We start from the raw sequence: 20,071 nt of genomic DNA on the forward strand, positions 1-20,071 counted from the left end.
ATTTAAATAGGAGCAAGATACATAACTGAAATCGGACACATAACTCCTTATGTAATTTTAAAATTGCAGTGTTAGCGAGTGTGCACTGGCAATTTATATACAGACATGAATGGGACGGGGCTACTGTGACAAGTGTCTTGAGCTATTTATTTTTCAGCATCAGTCTCATTACATGGTTATGGTAATGGAGAGATGCTAACAGCTCGCTGGTCAGGCAGCAGGCCAAAGAAACTTAGTGTCATACCATAAAGCCGTCTTAGCCAATTACATAGAGCAAAAGCATACTGATGGTAGTTCTATCCAATCACCTTAAGCACACGTAGCTTTGATTAAAACAATGGTGACCTATTCTCGCATACAATGGGCCGTTTATAAGAGACAAAGCACAGAGCACTATTCATATTTAACTTTCTAAATATCTACTAAATAAACTTGTTGCAACTTAGAAAGCCAAACTACACAGCTTTATTGTTCTATTTCCCATGTCTTCACTACAGCTTAGATATCTTTTCTGCTGCTTTAGCACTGTTCAGTATTCTACTGTAACTGAGGCCTGTCTTCTGCAGTTTTCCCAAAGCCTTCTGATTTTATGGATTCCCACAACTCCCCCTCTCTGTTGACTTAAAAAGAAACTTTCATAATCGTGTCGTTTATTACTTGCGGATTTCAAGCAGGTTTCTGTCAGCTTAGTTTCCTGGTCAAATGCTGAAGGCTGCAAATCTTCTGAGATTTGTGGAATGAGCTGCCTGGGAACTCCAGAGCTTCCAGTTCCTTAGAGTCTCAACTGTATTAATGTAGTGATTATACTGGGTCTTTGCTGTTTCTTCTTTGGTAACTGTATTTCTTTAGTATTAACTTTCACTCTAGGAAGAAAAAAAGAAAGGGACAAAACCAAATAAAAACATCAAAAAAACTAGGTATAAAATTGTTCAGAGAAATTTCCAGAGGATCATATAATGAGAACACTGAAACACAATAAGATGTGTTCTAAAACAACAGCAGATGACCTTTTGGATTCTCATTATAGAAAAGCATTGTTTAGACATTTTTATTTTCCCCTTTTTCCAACTGTTTGGCCCTGCAATAACAGCAGCAGGAGAGGGCAACAAGGAAATTGTTTTTCTGCTTAATTATGCAATAGGTCTGGTTTATTGACAAGTCTGTTGTTGCACACACTGACTCAGACTAAATCTTCTGAAGATTCAGTTCTTTGCTGTTCCAAAACAACATCTTGGCATTTCTTCATCTTTTGTTCGTGGAGGACTGGATTTCCCCCAATGTGTTCTATTGTTGGTATTTACTCTGTGGGTACCTCCATTAGAGAGTATGGTGCTACTTATAATAAATTTTGACATGTCAGTAGAGATGATAGGATTAAATTTCTAGCAGTAAATCCTATGGATGTAGATTTGGCTTTCAAAAAACTGCCAAATCAAAGTCTGTCCAAACATAAACAAGAATGGGCAAGCCTTGTCTTAAGTTCTGGCAATTCTAATTCTGCTCTTTCTGAGCTCACATTTCTTAACCAAAACAGTCTAACTGTATTTTCATTTTTTCCCTTCTTCTCCTCTTTCCCTCATTCTTTTTCCTCTTTTTTTTTTGCTGCATAGACAAAAGAAATGAAAAAGAAACTAAATAATGCCAAAGAGTTGATGCCACATTTTCAATCTATAAAATCTGGGAGAACCATTATTAAAAATTTTGCATTTCACTTGAAACTTATCTGCAAAATATAAGGAAAATAATTATTTTCTGAGTTAAGAATTATACATGAAATAAAACATATGGACCTATCTCTGAGTTAATCTGTATGAGACATAAACAAATTTAAATTAATCAAATACAAATGCAGCTTTCATTTTTCCTCATACCAAACAACCTCCACAATTTTATGGACAGTAAGAGATTTCTTGGGTTGTTCATTTTCCCATCATCCTGGTGAGGTGACTGAGGCAGAGTGCGGCACTGAATCAAAACAGCCAGTCTAATTGTATTCAGCTTGGGGCAGTAGTATTTGATTTCAGGCATTTCAAAATGTATTTCTACAAGGGTGTGACTTGTTTCACCGCTGCACGGGATTCTTTGGGGCAGCTATTATGAGTCCTCTGAGATTTGCTTAACTTGACCCATGAGCAGATGGTGTTCAGTGTTCCAGAGAAAATCCCCATTTGCTTTTGAGGAAAAGTGATTAAACAAAAACAAAAGTAACATCATGCTAGAGTTTTTTAGATGCAGCTGCAGGGAAAGCACTCACCTTTTCATTTTCTATTTCAAAGTAATTCCTTAGGTATATACAATCTTTCTCAATGAATTGTTTAGCTGAAATTATAGGGTGATTTTTTCTCTCTGATTTGAGTTCTTACACACTCTCTCTCTTAGGTAAAAAGGGCAAATTGAACCAGAAATTTTCAACATTTTCACACCAAAATTTGTATGGTTCTTACCATGGAGGAAGATGGATAACATGGGAAACAGCTGGTAGAACATCATGGTTATGTGTTTATGAAAAACTTGCACATCATACAGAGATTTCTTCACACAGATTTCTTGTGAAGTTACACAGAAGTGAACTTGTAGCTGCAGCTGCACAGGTGTTCTGGGGTAGAGGCTGTGTTTGCACAGGGGGTGTTTCACATCTCTGCACACACAGCTACAAGCAGCAGCTTAGCTCCAGTTTCTAGTCCAGTGCAGCACAACAATGTGGCTAACAAAGTACAGCTTTTGGAAAATGCCCTTAAAAAAGAGCTGGTGGGTCCAGGAGCACTCTAACTGTAACAAGCGGGGTGTAGCCTCTGCATTCTGCAGGCTCACAAATTTAAATATTTGAGACTGGTTATGAGCAAGCAAACTGGTACTTCCTCCAGAGCAGAAACACCACAAGTTTCCGCCCTGTGCTGTGTCCTGAACACACTGTACTGAGAGATATGTCTGTTTGCAAAACGGGGAAAAAAGACACTTTGAAAACCCTTACCATACATAACTCTACATATTGAAAAAACCTCTGGTAACATCCAGAGATGAAGGTTTTGTAGCTGCATTTTTTGATGGTAAGAATTGAGACAAGGTTTTAAGAAACCCTTGCTAATATCAGGAAGGGGTGGCTGTAACTCACTTATCATCAAGAACATTTATTTGTATTAGTGTTCTTTGCTTATCAGTAACAGCACCAACATGAGCTTATGGTAGAAGTTCAGTGAACACTGTATTGTTGAGGTTAAAAAGAACACAACTCTGAGAAATCCTTTAAAATGCTTGGTACATTTTGTTCAATTTCTAATTTCTTTTACTTGACTTTTTCATAGCTTTCCTAAATGTCTTGTCTGGCTGGTAGAAAATCTACTTATTTTTAGCAAATTCACTTTCTAAATTGCAAAAAACATTTTTTTTTTCAGGACTAGCAGCAACAGGAACTGACATTTAAATATATATATAATGCAGAGACAAGTGTAATGTTTGCAACTTTTCTCTCTGTCACCTTAAATTTCAGAATTGCTTTACACATAGTAGGTCATTCCAGGGAATGATGGAACCCACAAATATTAGAAAACTTTTCTTCTTCATAAAATGTAGCTCCACCACAGTACCAAGTTGGTTTTTTTCCTAAACTTCTGTAATCATCATGCACCTCCTAATTCCAGTGGAGTCAGATTTTAGAATCCAATTCCTTATGTTTTGGACACACTTCTCACAGCTGCCTAGAATTTTATGGAAAGAGATCAGGAAACTATTTCTCAGAAGAGCACATACATATTTAAATAACATTTAAAAATCTTAAATTGTCTCACTAGAAATTTCCAGTGCATAACAAATACATTTTTAAGATTTTTTTCTAAATAATCTGGGATTTGAACTCATTTATAATACTGTACTGCAACTCCCATTAGGAAAATCACTCTGTGGCTTAAAATTTGTCCATATAATTTGACAATCATGGGATAAAAATTCTGTTTGTTTGCAAATAATTAAAAAAAAAAGGATGTGTCAGGGATTTTCCAAGAAATGTTCCAAGAAATGTAAGAAAGCCTGTGGCAACCATATTTTGTCGAGGCAGTGTCAGTGTGTCATGCCTCTTTGCAAGCTCCCACATCATGTTTGGTTCAGTCATAAACCAGTGCTGCTTTCACCTCCCTATTGGACCATTTTTTGGAGTTACCTCATGCAAATATAAATCAGGTAGCTCATTCCTATTATTATAGCTACTGTCTTGTTGCTGAGTATACAAAAAAAGAAATCTATTTCCTGAGAGGAACCTCTTGCTGAAAGAAACCCTTGCATAACGGAATGTAATCAAAATATAAGCTCAGAACACATTTCAGTCAGCCTCCATTGCTTGAACAACTTCTCTAGCCTGCCAAGTGTAATTTAGAGTATTGTGATGTAGGTGTAGTTTTTGCTGACCAATGCAAAATCATTCTTCCCTGCTTAGTCCTGCAGAAAAGTCATCCCAGTCAGAAGTTCTAGTTAAGTGCACTCATACTGAAGCACTGAGTCATGAAAGAGGGCATATTTTGTCTTCCTGAGTCACAATACCACTGTTCTTGCCTTACAGCGCTCAATTTACTCAAGATGTCACTTTTTCTTCTAAAACTTGTCAAGGTTATTCCTAATATAATAACTTAGGTTGTTATGAATAATGAGACGTGAGAAATGCGGAATGCATCTGACCATTAGTGCTCAGCTTCAGTTACATGGCCTTTTAGTCATATTTTGATCAAGGTATCCATAGCCTTCCTTTTAATGCATGTCATTATGTAAATACAGTACATTATATTATTATGACTTTTTCTACAGTAGCTGGAGTTTTCTGGCTGGGGGTGAGCAAGGTCTTAGGAGGGGACATGGCCAGGACAGCTGACCCAAGCTGACCCAAGGGATACTCCATGATGTATCCTGTCTGCTCAGATGTAAAACCTAAGAGAAAGGAGGAGGAAGGGGTTTGTTGTTATGATGTTTGTCTTATGGAGCAAATGCTACAGATACTCAAGTCCTGGGAAGTGATTGGACATCACCTGCTGATGGGAAGTGGACCACAAGTCTTTTCTTTTCCTTTTTCTTCCACATGCAACCTTGTTCTTTGCTTTATTAAACTGTATTTATCTGACCCATGAGGATTTTTTCACCTTATTTGCTGTCCCACCTTTCCTCTCTTGGTTTGCTGAGGAGGGGAGCAATAGAGCAGCTTGGAGAGCATCTGACATCCTGCCAAAGGGAGTCCACCAGAAAGCTGTAAGGCCTGGAGTAGGATTTGAGTAGCATTGACAGGCTGTAGAGGATAGGAGGAGTCAAATCTTACCTAGAATCATCCATAATGACCTCTTAGAGCCTCTGCCTTGGCATTGTTTTAGAAGTATCTAATTGGAGTGATGCAAAACAGACCTAGGAATTTTGGATAGGAACAGGATCCATTCTTGGTCAATTAGATTTTAGATCTATTCTAGTGGGTGTCCCCCACCAAGTCAGATTCTTGTTTTTCCTTTCCACTTCTCTAAGTAGACACATTGTGACAACTTGGACCAACATTTCATTGCAAAATGTCTTAAGCTATACTTTCATGCAAATGCATCCATAGAAACAGAAAGACCTGACTAAATACTTTCCTGGTAGCTGTAATACCTTTATTGTACTTTCTGACCTTGCAGTAACATTCTCAAAAGCCTTGTAAAAATTATTTTACGTCACTAAGTTTTTTTCTGTGATGCAAATTGGAAATTTCAACCTCTTTAGCCTATGCTTAATGTATGATAAGTATAAATAACAAAATGATTACTCAATGCTACCATTTGCATGATGTTATTACTCAAAGCACATCTGAAAAAAAAGGTTGCTTTCTGAAGGCTTGGGGCAGGGAAAGGTAATGCTTTGGATGCCCCTGTGGCTATTGTATTGGAACACAAATTGCCCTTTTCAAAAGAAACTACAAAAAGGAAATCTTTGCTGATGAGTTGTTTTAGAATTCTTGTGTCTTATGCCAATCTTTAGAGAGAGATTGTCTAACCAGCATCAGGATGCAAGACATACTAGCAGTGACAATAACGTTTTTGGTAAATGCTATTTTGGGTACTTGTTAAAATAAATACTGCATCGTTAGACTGGAGCTATGTGGTTTTCATCCTTGGACATTGGAAAGATTACTCTTCTATTTTGTAGTTTGGATTGTGCCATGTTTTAGTTGATAGCAGCTATAAATAGCAAAAAAGTATGTTAAGAAAGCTAGAACTAGAACTAGACAAGTTCTCTGTATATGTGCACCTGCATATCTTGTCCATCCTATGCCTGTGCATAGCTTGCAGTTATTGGTAATGAAGAGAAGGAAAAGGAAGGGCAAAGGGGAGAAAGGAAAGGAGAAAAGGAAAGGAGAAAAGGAGTGAAATTGAGAAAATATCTACAGTGGGAAAGAAGAAAGCTCAGCTGATCTTCATTCTAGGCTTAACTCTCTATTGCCTAGGAAGTGTTTAACAAGTCTACCAGAGATTACATTGGAAAAAATGCTTCAACTAGAGAAACAAGATCTGTCTGATATCAGTCATTGTAAGGCATGTGCTTTAAGTATTTATTTTGTATTTATTTGTGGGTTTTTTTCCTCCAAGCATTAGCTCTTGGGCTTGAAAGTACGTTTCTAATTTTTGTTCGGTTGCTCTTCTAAGGTGCCCAATCCTGATCATTTTCAGTCTGCTAAATACAGCTAATCCCTCCTGTACAGCTAATCCAGACTACTCTGATAGCCATCTGCCAATACTGATACAGTTTAAGCTCTTCAGCTTGTGTTTTCCAGCAAGCAAAATATATTACAACATGGAGTATTCTAATTTTGCTTTTTGTCTACTTGTAGATTGCCAGTTCCTTGGCTACTTATAGTTTTCCAGTAATTGTCCTTTCCTATTAGCAAAAACACCACAAACCAAACAAACCAAAACATATTAGAAATATTTTTCCCATGTGTTCAGAGCAGAACATATGTACAAGACCTCTGATGGCTTTCATAGCTCTAGTGTGAACTTTTTTCATTCAGTTTTTGTTCCTGAAATTTGCCAAAAGCAGACTGTTCTGGTTTTGACTGGTGCAGATGTAATTTTCTTCATAGTAGCTAGTACACAGCACTGTGTGTTTTGATGATTTGTCTGTTGCTGCATAGTCCTCACCCTAAGTCCCAGTCTTTGCAGTGTTTCATTTAATGCCTGTGAGGAGCTGCACAGAAAGCTGTGAGAGGGCATGGCCAGGACAGGTAGCAACAACTGGCCAAAGGGATATTCCACACTATAGAACATCACATCCAATATATAAACAGCGAGAGTCACCTGGAAGGGGACAGATAATTGTTCAGGAATGGGCTGGGCATCAGTCAGTGGTGATGTGTGCTTGCATAGTGTATTCCTTGTTTCTTCCAGGTTCGGTTACTATCTCTCATTCTTATTATTATTTTTAATATTTCAATTATTAACTTTATTACTATCATCATCATTGTCATTATCATCTTATTCAGTATTACTATACTATTTCATTTCCATTATTAAATAGTTCTTAACCCACAAGGTTCACATTTCATTTCCAATTCTCTCCACTGACAGGGCAGGTGGGGAGAGTGAGCAACTGGTCCCTACCTGCTCACTAGGATTAAACCACAACACAGGCTCAGCATGCCACTGTGAGGTATTTGTAAGACTGATTAGAGCAGAACATTTACCTCATGTGTGTTGCAGAGTAGGCAATTTTTTGTGGAGCCAAGTATGACCTTTACGTCTTTGGAAGAGTGTAATATTAAAACTCCTGTCATTGTTAATGTGGTCCATAGTAATTTCCAGATTCTATTCTGCAAAAATAAAACTAGCTAGTGAGTTCACTAGGTATGCAATGTGTTTTGCATTACTTTCCTTGTATTGCCTCCTTTGTAATTTAAATAGTGTAAGAGGTCTCAAGTCCATTTATAAAACAAACCTCTAAACTTGTGAAATAATGAAATCAATTTTGCCTGATGTAGTCTGTTGTCCAAAAAAATCTTGATAATGAGCTGAACACTTTAGCATGTCTCCTATTTTTTTTGGTTTCTGACTTTAGTGAAATATTAATATATATCTAGCAATCTCAAATTCTGCACTATATTCCAAGACATATTGAAAAAGACTGTCAGTAGTTCTCAGGTTTTCAGAATTCTTAGTTGAAATGTTTTAAGGAATAATTACCTTAAAGTGACCTTCAAATATTTTTCAGCATTTGCCTTGATGAAACATATAATTTTTATTTGTGTAGTAAAGCTCATAAAAACCTCCAAATAAATGCTAGATCACCTTTCAGTTCTCCAAGGTACTCATAAAGCATATCAAATTGGGCCACACTCTTTAATTCAGTTTCACTCAGGTTGAAAAAATGTGAAGTCTTTTTCCAGGGTGTTGCGTGGATTGTTGTTAATGTGTACAGAAGACTGTGTGAAGCTGACTGATGAGTACAAGTCTAAATTCGTGTGTCTTCGGCAGTATGAATTTTTTTTATAATGTAGAAATCTCTAGAATCTTGCCTACTGTAGAAACAGAAATTTCTTTCATGTGGCTTGAATTTCCTCAAAAACTAATGACTACCATCTCAAATGATACCTGTGATAAGCTTAGCATACCCTTTCCTTATGGTTTTCTCCACATCACTTCATAGATGCATAAGCTTTTCTCTTAAAAAAACAAGCCAAAAACCACAACAAACCCCAAGCAAACAGAAAAATTCCAAAAAAACCAAAAATCCCCAAACAAAACAAAATAAAACACACACACATAAAAACCAAACAAACCCAAAAGTACAAAAAAACCAACAAAAAAAAACCCTCACCAAAAAAAACCCCTGCACAACAAAAATGTCCATATTTCATTCCCTGTCAGGAGAATGGAAAAATAAAAAAGAGAATTAGAATAGTTATTAGGAAGAAATTATTTTTTGTGAGGATGTTAAGGGACTGAAACACATTCTGGAACACATTGCCTAGAGAAGCTGTGCATGCTCCATCCCTGGAAATGTTCAAGACCAGGATGGATGCAAATTGGAGCAACCAGATCTAATGGAAGGTGTCCCCCCCTATGGCAGCGCGGTTGGAACAAGATGAACTTTAAGATCCCTTCCAATGCAAACCATTCTAGGATTCTGTGAATCTATTGTTATATTGTTGTTTAATGTTTTTATGAAAAAGGATAACAGGTACAACATAAAAGAAAGTAGAGTGGAACTCCATAATCTATCTGATCAAGTTGATTCATCAGGTTAAATAGGCTTTGACAGTGCAAGAGCCAATACGTTTATCTTCTTGGAAGGTTTGTCCACCATTGACTTAGTCTCAAACAGTTGTTAAACCCATTGTTTTCCTGAGTGCCATTTTAAAGTAAATGAATATTATTCTTGTTTTCCTGTAAAATGATTTGCTATAAAGGTCAATGTCTCAGAACACCAGATATTTGATAGATAAGGACACTTGTAATTTTTTGTCACATTTAGCCTTTTATAGTTTCAAGATACAGTCAAAAGAGGTTGTCCGTGGAATTCAATTCAAGGCAATGCAGTAATGGAATTAAACTGTTCTTATCACATTGAGCAAATTTAAAATTTTACAATTGTAAATATTTTTTGCTCAGAAGGGGACAAAAATGTTAGTCCTTCAGTTTTTTAACAATTGTTATTTCCTTAGCAATGTCGCTTGTTATTTATTTTTGTTTTCCATTTTTAATATTAATTATGTAATTGTGCTAACAGTAGTTCCAGTATACATGTTATCAATTGTTTCTTGTGTTTCCTTTAAAAGTATTAGGGAAAACAAAGAGAAGGAATGGCCTTCTCATATCATATGTAGCTGAAAGACCTCTCCAGATTTTAGGAATTGTGATATTTTAAGAGATCACAGAAGACTTTACAAAAACAATTGAAGTGTCAGATAACATGCTTCATCCCCTTGAGAAGAATCTGCTTAAATAGATTTGAGGGGGGAAAAAGGAAAATCAAGGTAAAACACTGATTCTGGCTGGCCAATAAGTGAGGTAATTTTTATCAATTTATAGATTTAAATGTATATGATTTTCTGAAGTTACATCTTTACCAAGGGGAAAGATGTGTCTTAATTTCCCCTAATCTTTCTGTGTTGTATTTGAAAGTAGCAATTTAAATGAAATGAACACCTGCAGTAGTCATCAATGAGAACACTATTTTATATACTAAAGCTATTTCTCATCATTCTAGGCCTGAAAAAAGCAACATATGAATTAAATGTCTTATTGATTTGTATTGCAAGAAAAATAGCTGCTTAGTTTCAATATTATGTTTTTTCCAGTTGTAAAATGATTAACAAGTAATTACATATGAGTATAGAATTATACCTTGGAGAAGAAGCATACTACAGACAATTCTTTCTAACTTTATTTTTAGCCTCTTTCATAGAAGAGAACTTTCCCGGATACAGACATACAAAGAGCTTTTGAAAATATGCTTTATGTTCTGTTCTGTTCGGTTAGAAACAATTGAGATGGAAATAAAGTACTGTTTAAAGTATACCATGCATGAAATAAGAGACTGGGAGGATACAAGGTGAAGTCTTGAAGACAATGAAATTGAATGAGTTTAGATAGGAGTAGGGCAAGAGAAACCAATGGGAATATCTTAATGTCAAAGTGTTATGATCTGATTATAAGATACTTCTGGCCAAATCAAGGTGTTAACGAGACCACATGCTGAAGTCAGTAGTAAAGATTAAATTTAACAGTAAATGTGAGGTAGAGACATAGGAAAGAAGAGGAAAGTGGGAGGGATAGGGGAGGAAAGAAATAGAGCGAGAAATTAAGCAGAAGATGAAAATATATTCACCACATGGATTCCTGCAGCACCCCACTGGTCCTTCTACACCCTGGTCTTCAGTGGTGGGGGTCTCCCTGTTGCTCGCCTGGAGGTACCACTTTTATACAGTCCGAGTTTGGGGTATCCATGGGGCCTAGATGCAGTTTCCACAACTTCGGCTGACATGTGGATCCTTTCTCACAGTTTTCACTGTGTGGTTTTTTGTTTTTGTCCAGAAAAGTCTTATGTCCCCACAGTCTGTACATCAGAATTTTGCCTGGTATGCTAATTCCAGATCTTCACCTTCGTTAGGCCTGGTGTTAATGTCTTCCTGTTTTGCCATCTGTGCTTATCTCAAATTCCATTGTCGTGTCTTGTCTTCTGGAGACAGTGTCCTGGGCTAGGTGACTGCATTCTTTAAGCCCTCACACCACCCCATGCCTCAAATACTGAATTCCAGGGACTTTTCCTCAGTTTGTATTTTTCACGAGGGTGGTGCATACACAGAAAAGACAAAGAGAAAAGACAGAAGCAACAGAAATAATAATGACAGTAATCATAAAATGTACAACAGCTGTTCAAATAATTAAATATACAAATCCAACTGCAATCATCAACCCAATTCTCAATAGACACAACTCCCAATATCTGACTCCCAACTATTAGAATATGGATCTTAGCCAGGTATTGGGGCTAATTTCTTGAAGCCAATCTTAGGGTTAGAGTGATTGAAAAAGTTCTGATCTCAGACATTTCTGTGGCTCAGCTTTTTCAATTGATGATATCGCGAATGGCAATAGTGCATTCAGTTTCTATAAGATTTAACATTCCATATACCCCTTGTTCTTTTAATAGTAACATATCTAACGCCAACTGACTTTGTAAAGCCATTTTTGACACTTGTTAGAATTGCAAGTTAATATCTGGTCGTATCTGGTCCATTACTGAAGGCATGTACCTGCCACATAACATTTCCTAAGACCCGCTGATGCTGTGGAAAAACTATCTTAAACCTAAAACCTATCTTTTGTCCCACTATATCTGGGGCACATATACTACTGATCCATTCTTATCTTTGTTCAGGAGAATTAAATTCCTGTCATGTCCTTCCTGCTGATGAATAGTGAAATACACAATTTGGGCAAATGGATGAGACTACTATCTTGCTCGTTAGACCAGCATGCGGAGTTAGGGTTGGTCACTTTTCATCAGAATATCCCTAGACTGATCCAAGTGCTGTACCACAGTGGCTTGTCTTGCAAGTGCATCTGTTTATCAGGTACATTTGGGGCTTGAAATTAGCCATAGAATTACACAGCAAGTGTTGATGTTTAAATTCCCTACAGGGGTATCCCAAACAAATACACGTTACGTATTATGACAGGTATTTTCTCAGTCAGCCAAGACTCAAGGGGATGACCAGGTCTCGCAGCACAATTGATGATTACCTTTGCACACTGAAACAAGTGTGAATGGGTTTGTTGAGGATGTGTCTTCATGTACTTTAAAGGCTTCAAAATAGGGTTCTTTCTCAACCACATCAGCATATAGCTGGAGAAATTTTGTTAGTAATGACAGAATTACAGAATATTCTGACTTGGAAGGGACCCACATTCCTGTCCCACTGGGTAATTCTACACACCATGAGAAATTAAGTTTTAGCACACAAAGTTCTCATACAAAATATGAAAAGTTCTAATATAAAAAAATAGATTCTTATATCAAAAGGTTTTCAGACAAACACATCTTCAAATTGAGCCTATACTCAGTTCTCCAGAGGATAGATTAAAGCTCTGTTGTGATTTAATTTTGACACAAAACAAAAGCTGTGGCTACTGTTGATGGAGTCATAAGTGAAATGATTTTCCTTTCAAATTTAGTTGTTTTTTTCTCTCTTTTTTTGTTATTATTGTTTTTTTAAATTTTATTTTCAGTGGGAAAATTGCTCTCATTACATTCCTTTGCAATTACTACTGCAGGAAATTGCACCCACGAGTTGGAAGCATGTGTGTTCCACAGTGTACTGTAGTTACTATATTGATTGGAATAGATAAAAGAAGTGAGGTGAGGTTAAAATAATCATGCTAGAAAACCTAACAGTAGATCCGGCATATTAATGTGAGAATACAAGTATTTTCAAAAACAGTAACAGGTCTTGATAGGTGGTAAAAGGCATTTCTGAATTTTATCCATGAGCTATTTTTAGTCCATGGCTGTCCATCATTCTAATTTAGGAAGGGAGACTCAATTATTTCCTATGTCATATTCTCTTTTGTTTTGTTAAGATTGTTTAGGTTACTTATTAATTCTTCTGATGTTCCTGAAAAATTATGCCAAGTCATATAAAGATATATAAAAGATATATAAAAGCCTTCCGGGGCAGAACTTGCAAGGTTAATACATGTTTGCATGATTCCAATATGCATAAATTCTTGAACCAACTCTCATGCTAAATTTGGTAGAATTTTCTAATTCTCAGCTGGTAGAAATAAAAGAATATATGCATGAGATAAAAGTAAAAGCTTTTCCCACACCATTTATTTTTTTAGTTTGTCTTTTTACAAAGACAAACTTGGCAAAAATCAAAGTAATAAAACATTCAGTGTTTTTCCTTATGTAATCTTACTAATATTTGGTCTCCCAATGAGTTCCTTCAATTAAAACACAAACAAATCACAAAAATTGGTAAACTGAAAATACAAGCAATTATGGGGGCCAGTTAAAAAATGTTCCATCAGTTTTTGTTATCAGCTTTCTATAAAAAGGTACTTATCTCAAGTTCCCGTTGATGGCTTTTCTCATAGGAACAGTGTTTTGAGACATAGAATTGCATTCTTTAAGTCCTCTCACAAAATTAACAGAGAAATTTATAGCAATCCAAACAAAATTAGACATCAACAAAGTCAATGATCAAAACAAAGTAGTCAGCACAGAACCAAAGTTGAGCCCTCCAGTCAGATAACAATAGTCAAGAGGGGCAGGACTTATGGCAGCTTGGGACAAAAGCTAAATAGCTTTCTTTCCAATACTAGAAGAGACCTAAGCTGGGATCAAAAATTCTCAAAAGGGTGAGGGGAAAAAATAAATTTTGATAAAAGGAAGTGTTACAAGGAAGTCATGCTATCTCTATGATAAAATGAGAACTGAAGAAGCTAAAAGTGCTGGTTTCCTGTTGGCTTTTTTTTTTTTTTGGTTGGTTGGTTGGTTGGTTTTTTTTTTTCTCTCTTGCAGAAGGTAGTATTTCAGTGGATAGATTTTTTTGATTGGTTGGTTGGTTGGTTTGTTGGTTGTTTAGTTGGTTTTTTTGCTATCACTCAAATTCAAAACAAACAAAACGAAATACTTAAAGAAATCCAGGGCCTTAAAAAATAAAGAAAAAAGGAACTTTCTGGAAAGCTAGGAAAGGAAATTACTGCAGGAAATAATGCTCTTCAGACAAATAAGGTTTATAATTATGTAGATTTTTAAGCTTCTACATCAGTCTTGTGGGGCTTTTTAAAGTAGAGCAGTTGTGTTCTGAAACATCAACTTAGCTGATATTTTGGGGTATTTTTCTAATATTTCTATCCAGTGCTAGGAATATGCAATACACAGTAGTTTCATGAGACAGACGTGTCACAGTAATGGAATAATATCTGTGTCCCCAGTATTAAGTACAATAAATAATTGCAGCTGGTCCCTATAATGTTATCCCATATGATTTCTATAATAAAATATATCTGTCAACATATATCATCACATGACTATATATGAATCAATCTTACAGGATGATGTGGTTGTCATTGACCTGCACACCATTGCTTCAAGAAAAAAAATTCAAAGTAAGCTTTGAAGATTAATATGGCTTTGTGTATTCCAGTATATTTTTTGGAGCAAGTACCAAAGGTTATTTGTAAAAGTGATTCATCTTTGTAGGTTTTCATTTTTATACAGCTTTTTTAAAGTGAATATAAAGGAGTGATCACAATAAAGTTTCAAAAACTCTGGTAGATTTTTGGAGTGCATATTATCTTTGAAAAACAAAAATTCATCAAGTTGAAAAAAATACAGATTTGAGAACCTAAATATGATTTTATAGAGGATTATTCTTGTGCTAAGATTCTTGCCTTCAGGATAATCATTAAATGCAGCATAGGTTGTAGTGATATGATTTCATTTCTTAGTGCTAGTTGTGCCAACTCAAGAATATATTTGGGGAAAAAAATAACTTTCATACCTAAGAAATAATTAAAATTAGAAAGATTAAATGGATGGGATGTTGTGCTCCATATCAACCATGTTGAGAGCAGGTCAAGGGGGATGATCCTGGCCCTCTGCTTAGCACTCATGAAGTCACAGCTGGAGTGCTGGGTTCAGTTCTGGTCTTCTCAGTACAAAAGGGATGTGGACAGACTGTACAAGGTCCAGTGAAGGCCACCAAGATGAGCAAAGGACTGAAGTATCTCTTCTATGAGGAAAGGAACAAACACTTTGAATTACGATGCAAAGTTCCTACTTTCCCTAATGCATGTTCAGTTATGTTATCAGATGATATCTAAGCTTGGTGTCTGACTGAGCCTCTAGATTCTGCAGAGAGCTGTGAAAGGTATCTAGATTGTACTGGAAATTATTTTTGGGATTCACTGAGTATGCATGACTGCTGTTCTGAAAGACACAACACAGGATGCAATCTTGACTTTATGGCAGTATATGAAAGTACAGCTAAACAAACCCAGAAGGTTTATCCAATCAGGTATGTCAGTGAAACATGTACCTAGGCCTCTCTCAGACATATATCAGCATCAGTGCTAAGCTTGCTTAGATGTGCTGATCTAAGAAACAGAAAGGCTGTAAGTTACACCCTCTCAGTAGGGTTGGCAGTGGTCACATAATCTCAAGACATACTGACTCCTGCGCCATCCCTTGGGCTGCTCTGTTGTGCGTCATCTGTAGAGTGGGTCAGTGGCTGTAAAGCCCATACTGGTCTCCAGGGAGAGCACAGAAAACCTTGATCTCTCACACTCCTAGAGCCCTCTTTAACTATCATCTCCTTTTTGTTCAAGTCATCATTACATATGGATAATTTGACTCTTTCAGGGATAATTAATATTCTTGACACATCTTTAAAAATAATTATAACTTAAATAAATGAAAAGGGCAAGGAGAGACTGAACAACTGGGGGAAAAAAAGGAGGAGGGAGTGAAATTTGGTTTCTGTGAGCAAATGACTTGAGAAGGAAAAGTTATGTTGTCTTTAGGACTTGTTCATTTATTTTAAAAATATCTTTTTCAAAACTTAATTTGTGCTTTCAGGAGCTAAGTATAGAAAATTTCATAATGTTGTTTTAGAAATTGGTGACTAAGAATGATCACTTTAAATGAATATAGAAGCATGTAGTTTGTTAAAATACAATATTTTTCATTTCAAGTTTAATTTTTTTCAAAATTGGTTAAGCTAAATATAACATGCATACTGGAAGAGCAAAAGCTATACTTCTTAAGATATAATGATGAGATAAGACCCAACAGAAAGGAACAGAAGGGAACAGAAAGGAACTTATCAAGGCTACTCTGGGAACAGAGTTAAAGAATTTGTGGTTTGTAAAGCACATCCTTTTTCATAAATATTTGTTTCTGTATTCTACTTGTGGCCTTTCAAGGTGTCTCTTATGCTTATCAATAGCATTTTTTTTCCATTTTTTTCCATCAGGTGTTTCATTCCAAATGTCTATGCTGCTCTCTTCACTGCTGCTCTGGTGCCATTAATGTGCCTGGTGGTGGTTTTTGTGGTGTTCATCCATGCCTATCAGGTGACTCCTCAATGGAAGGCGTATGATGATATTTTCAGAGGAAGAACAAATGCAGCAGGTATGATTTGTCAGCAAAAAAATTGTACCTTTGAATGGTAGGGACTGTTCTTGCCAGTTCGGAGAACCCCACCTGAAACCATGGTTCAGTAGATACCTACGCACTTACTTTAAGATTACGCCTGCTAATGTCGCTTTGATGTCTGTGAAAGTACTTTGATGATCAAAGCTATGCAGATGCTTAACTGTCTGAGGAGGTTAAAAATATGTAAAACCTAGAACAAGAAATTAGTATCACTGGCTTTGTGACTAAGTCTAGTCTACTTAAAGAGAAGACCAGAAATAAAACAAAGCACTGCTTTGGATCACTGTGTCCCCATGCTAGATTTTGGCTGGAGATACTGAACAACCTATCCCAGGGAGGGCTGGGGCTGCTCAGGTGCAGTGATTCCCACTTGCAGAGCATGATCACCTATGGATGCAGGCTGTACTTCCTGCTCAAACCCAGGTGATGGGCACAGCTTTGTGATGGGCACAGCTTTGGGTCATTGTGTTTTGCTGTATATTTTGTGGCTGTGAAGCCAAGCAGAGGTGCTCTGTGCCCTGGAATATTTGGAGTTAATGCCTCTGTTTTGATATTTCCTATGCTACTTGCAACTAAAACGTGCTTGAAAGGAAAAATCTGTCTTGTGCAAAACAGGAAGTTTCAGTCACCCTCCTCTATCAGAACAATTTCAACTACAATGTTCCCAAAATAAAGTTGTGGTAGTTTAGACCAATATTTAATAATAATAGGACACTCTGTGGGAAGCTTAGAATATTTCTATTCTCTTTATAGTATTTTGTAAAAAAAAAAGGGCTTTAAAACCTAATGCAAATAATCTTTTGATATTTGGGGTACAAAGATATATTCCTTTCTTGAGAAAATTATAATAAATATTAAGTATGTACAATCTGAACATTTCTGCAAATATTTCTGTCCTTTTTAATGACGCAATGTTAGCTTGACTAAGGTCTGTATGAATTCAGATAAGGTCTGATGATATCCAAGACCTTAGTTGCACTCTTTAATTTCTCTCTGATATAAACGCACAGAGGTGGTTCCTCTTGTCAATCTTTCAGTTAATTTATTTATAATGAAATTGTAATTGTGCACCTGCAAGGCAAACTGCTGTTTTGCTACCAAAGAGCTTTTGTAAGCACAAATGAAATACTGCATATGGTGACAGTGAGAGCAGGTTGGAGATGGGCTGTTTTAGAGAGAAAAACAAGCTGTGTCCTGCAATTATGGTGGCTGTAATTGTATAAGAGGACTCTATGTAGCTGTGTTTATGATTTAACCTTCTAGAGAGAAAATATGGTGATTTCTGCAGTTTGGAACATTACCTATAACTACATATCACAGTACGAACTGTTGACTAGGATCTCTGCCTTTTTTGACTGAATATTTGTCTTCTGAAATTAAAGGTATTGGTAGTATATTTACACAGTTTTTAATGTCTTCTGGGTATATTGTGCTTGTAAGACTTAGTGAAAGGCAGTTTGCAGTGGTAAGGCCTAGTATCACTTATAAATCTTGAATCTTGACATTCACTCAGCTGACTCCATTTTCTTACAAAATTCCTGGGAGCTGCTGCTGCTCCTGTTATTGTAGCCACATAAATGGATGCTTTGGGAAACAACATTTTTCACATCAGTAAATTTATCTGCAGTCAGTTTCATGATGATATTTTACTTTTGAAACATAGAAGAGGTCTTCAATTATACCTGCACCAAGTTCTGACTTACAAGACACTATGTGTTAGGAAAGTCTTTTCGTAATGTTGCCTCCTTAAGTTGCACAGACATACAGTATCTTGTCTGTTTTCTTTTGACAATAAATATGCCATAAAATATGAATATCCCATCTCTCTGTTTCATCCAAAACCAGAGGAAAGGTGGAGCCACCAAGCAACAGTTTATCTATGCCTTAGAGAATTCAGGACAGAAGACATCAGTTGCTCTTCCCTTTTCTACTAATACATCCACTCCATTATAGACAGCCATCATGTTGTTCTTCTACAGCTATTGGAATAAATTCTGTAAATGCTGTAAAACATCTTGCTGAACTTAGGTAGTAGCATGGTGGTTTACTACTTTTTTCTCTCCTATGAGCAGAGTTTGTTACTACCCACACTAAAGGAGAATCCTGTGTATTTTTTCTTTCCCGAGAGCAGAATAACAATGCTGGGTTTCACTGTACATGCTTAAAAGAAAACATTTGGTAGCTGCAAAGATGATCTGTTTCTAGACAGATAAATATTTTCTTGGAAAACGATAGGGTATAATTGGAAGGTCTATTACTTTTATTTCTACAATGCCCTTTTTTAATTGTACCTCCTTTTCTGTCATGCATATATTCTTCCTAGCCCTCTATATTATTCCTAGGTACCCTTAAGTAAATTCTTATCTCTTGTACCTTATTCTGGTAGTTTCAAGAAAATACCCTAGCCCAACTATGCTATAGACAGCTAGCTGAGAAAAAATCTCTTTTAGTAATTGGTGCCAATTCCTTTGGCAGCGGTCTGTGATCTTCCTAGAAAGTGTTTATACTCTTTACTGTGACTAGGTTATCACTGTAAAAGAATATGATAAAATGAAGGTTTTAGTGTAGAATAAAAACAAGTAAATAGGTTAGCCAATTCTTAATTTGAGCAATATGCACACTTCTCATTACCCTGTCTGCAGCAGCATTGAGTTTGCCCTCTCATGCTCTTTTTTACTGTTCCAGAATTTCTGTTACTGGTCATGTTGGTTTGCATGGTGATGGATATAGTTTACTTAGCTCAGAGAATTTTCCTTGACAGTAGAGGGCTCAAGAAAGGGCAGTGGGAGAGTCAAGAATTAGTTATCTCTTAGAGCAGTCATCTTTTCCTTCTCAAAAGTGAATATTGGAAAGAAAAGTGTGAAAGGCTGAAAAAACTGGGAAAGATGATTTTCAAGGAATGCTAGCTCTATCTCTGTAGTCATTCAGAAGTAGGCATTGAGTTTGCTTAAAAAGAGTCCTCACTTTGTACTGATTCTGTTTGCCAGCCTTTCAGCAAACATGTTCTGTTGGCTGACTGTCCTCCTATATATAGAAACTACCTTCTCAAAAATTAGCCTTGACAGGAGCCAAGTCAGAGCATTCATTGGATAAACAGCCTTTGGGCTAACTAATATTTAAGTTTGCATCACAGGACACTGTTGGCCCTCCTGGCTGCCAGGGCACTGGTGACTCATATTCTGCTTGTATTTGACCAAGAACCCGGATCCCTTTCCATGGCATGCTTTTCAGCATCTCATTCCCCAATCTGTCTGTCCATCCATCCAGGGTTGCCCCACCCCAGTGCAGAATCTGGCACTTTCCTTTACTGAACTTGTGGCTGGTGATTGCCCATTCCTGTGCCCACTCCTGTGGCTGGCTGAGGTCTCTCTGCAGGGCCTCCCTGCCTTCAAGAGTCAACAGATCC

At 36.6% G+C, this 20,071-nt stretch overlaps 1 protein-coding gene across 1 annotated transcript in view; it reads left to right on the forward strand.

Annotated features, from left to right (window-relative positions):
• The window catches only part of ADGRV1 (adhesion G protein-coupled receptor V1), a 287,213-nt gene that overhangs the window by 225,034 nt on the left and 42,108 nt on the right, over nt 1-20,071 (forward strand). The window contains exon 89 of the mRNA XM_036402940.2: nt 16,484-16,641. Within this exon, the coding sequence (XP_036258833.1) occupies nt 16,484-16,641 (158 nt within the window). The remainder of the gene's footprint in view (nt 1-16,483; nt 16,642-20,071) is intronic.

The sequence above is a fragment of the Molothrus ater genome, chromosome Z, assembly GCF_012460135.2.
Source record: "Molothrus ater isolate BHLD 08-10-18 breed brown headed cowbird chromosome Z, BPBGC_Mater_1.1, whole genome shotgun sequence".
Lineage (NCBI taxonomy): Eukaryota > Metazoa > Chordata > Aves > Passeriformes > Icteridae > Molothrus > Molothrus ater.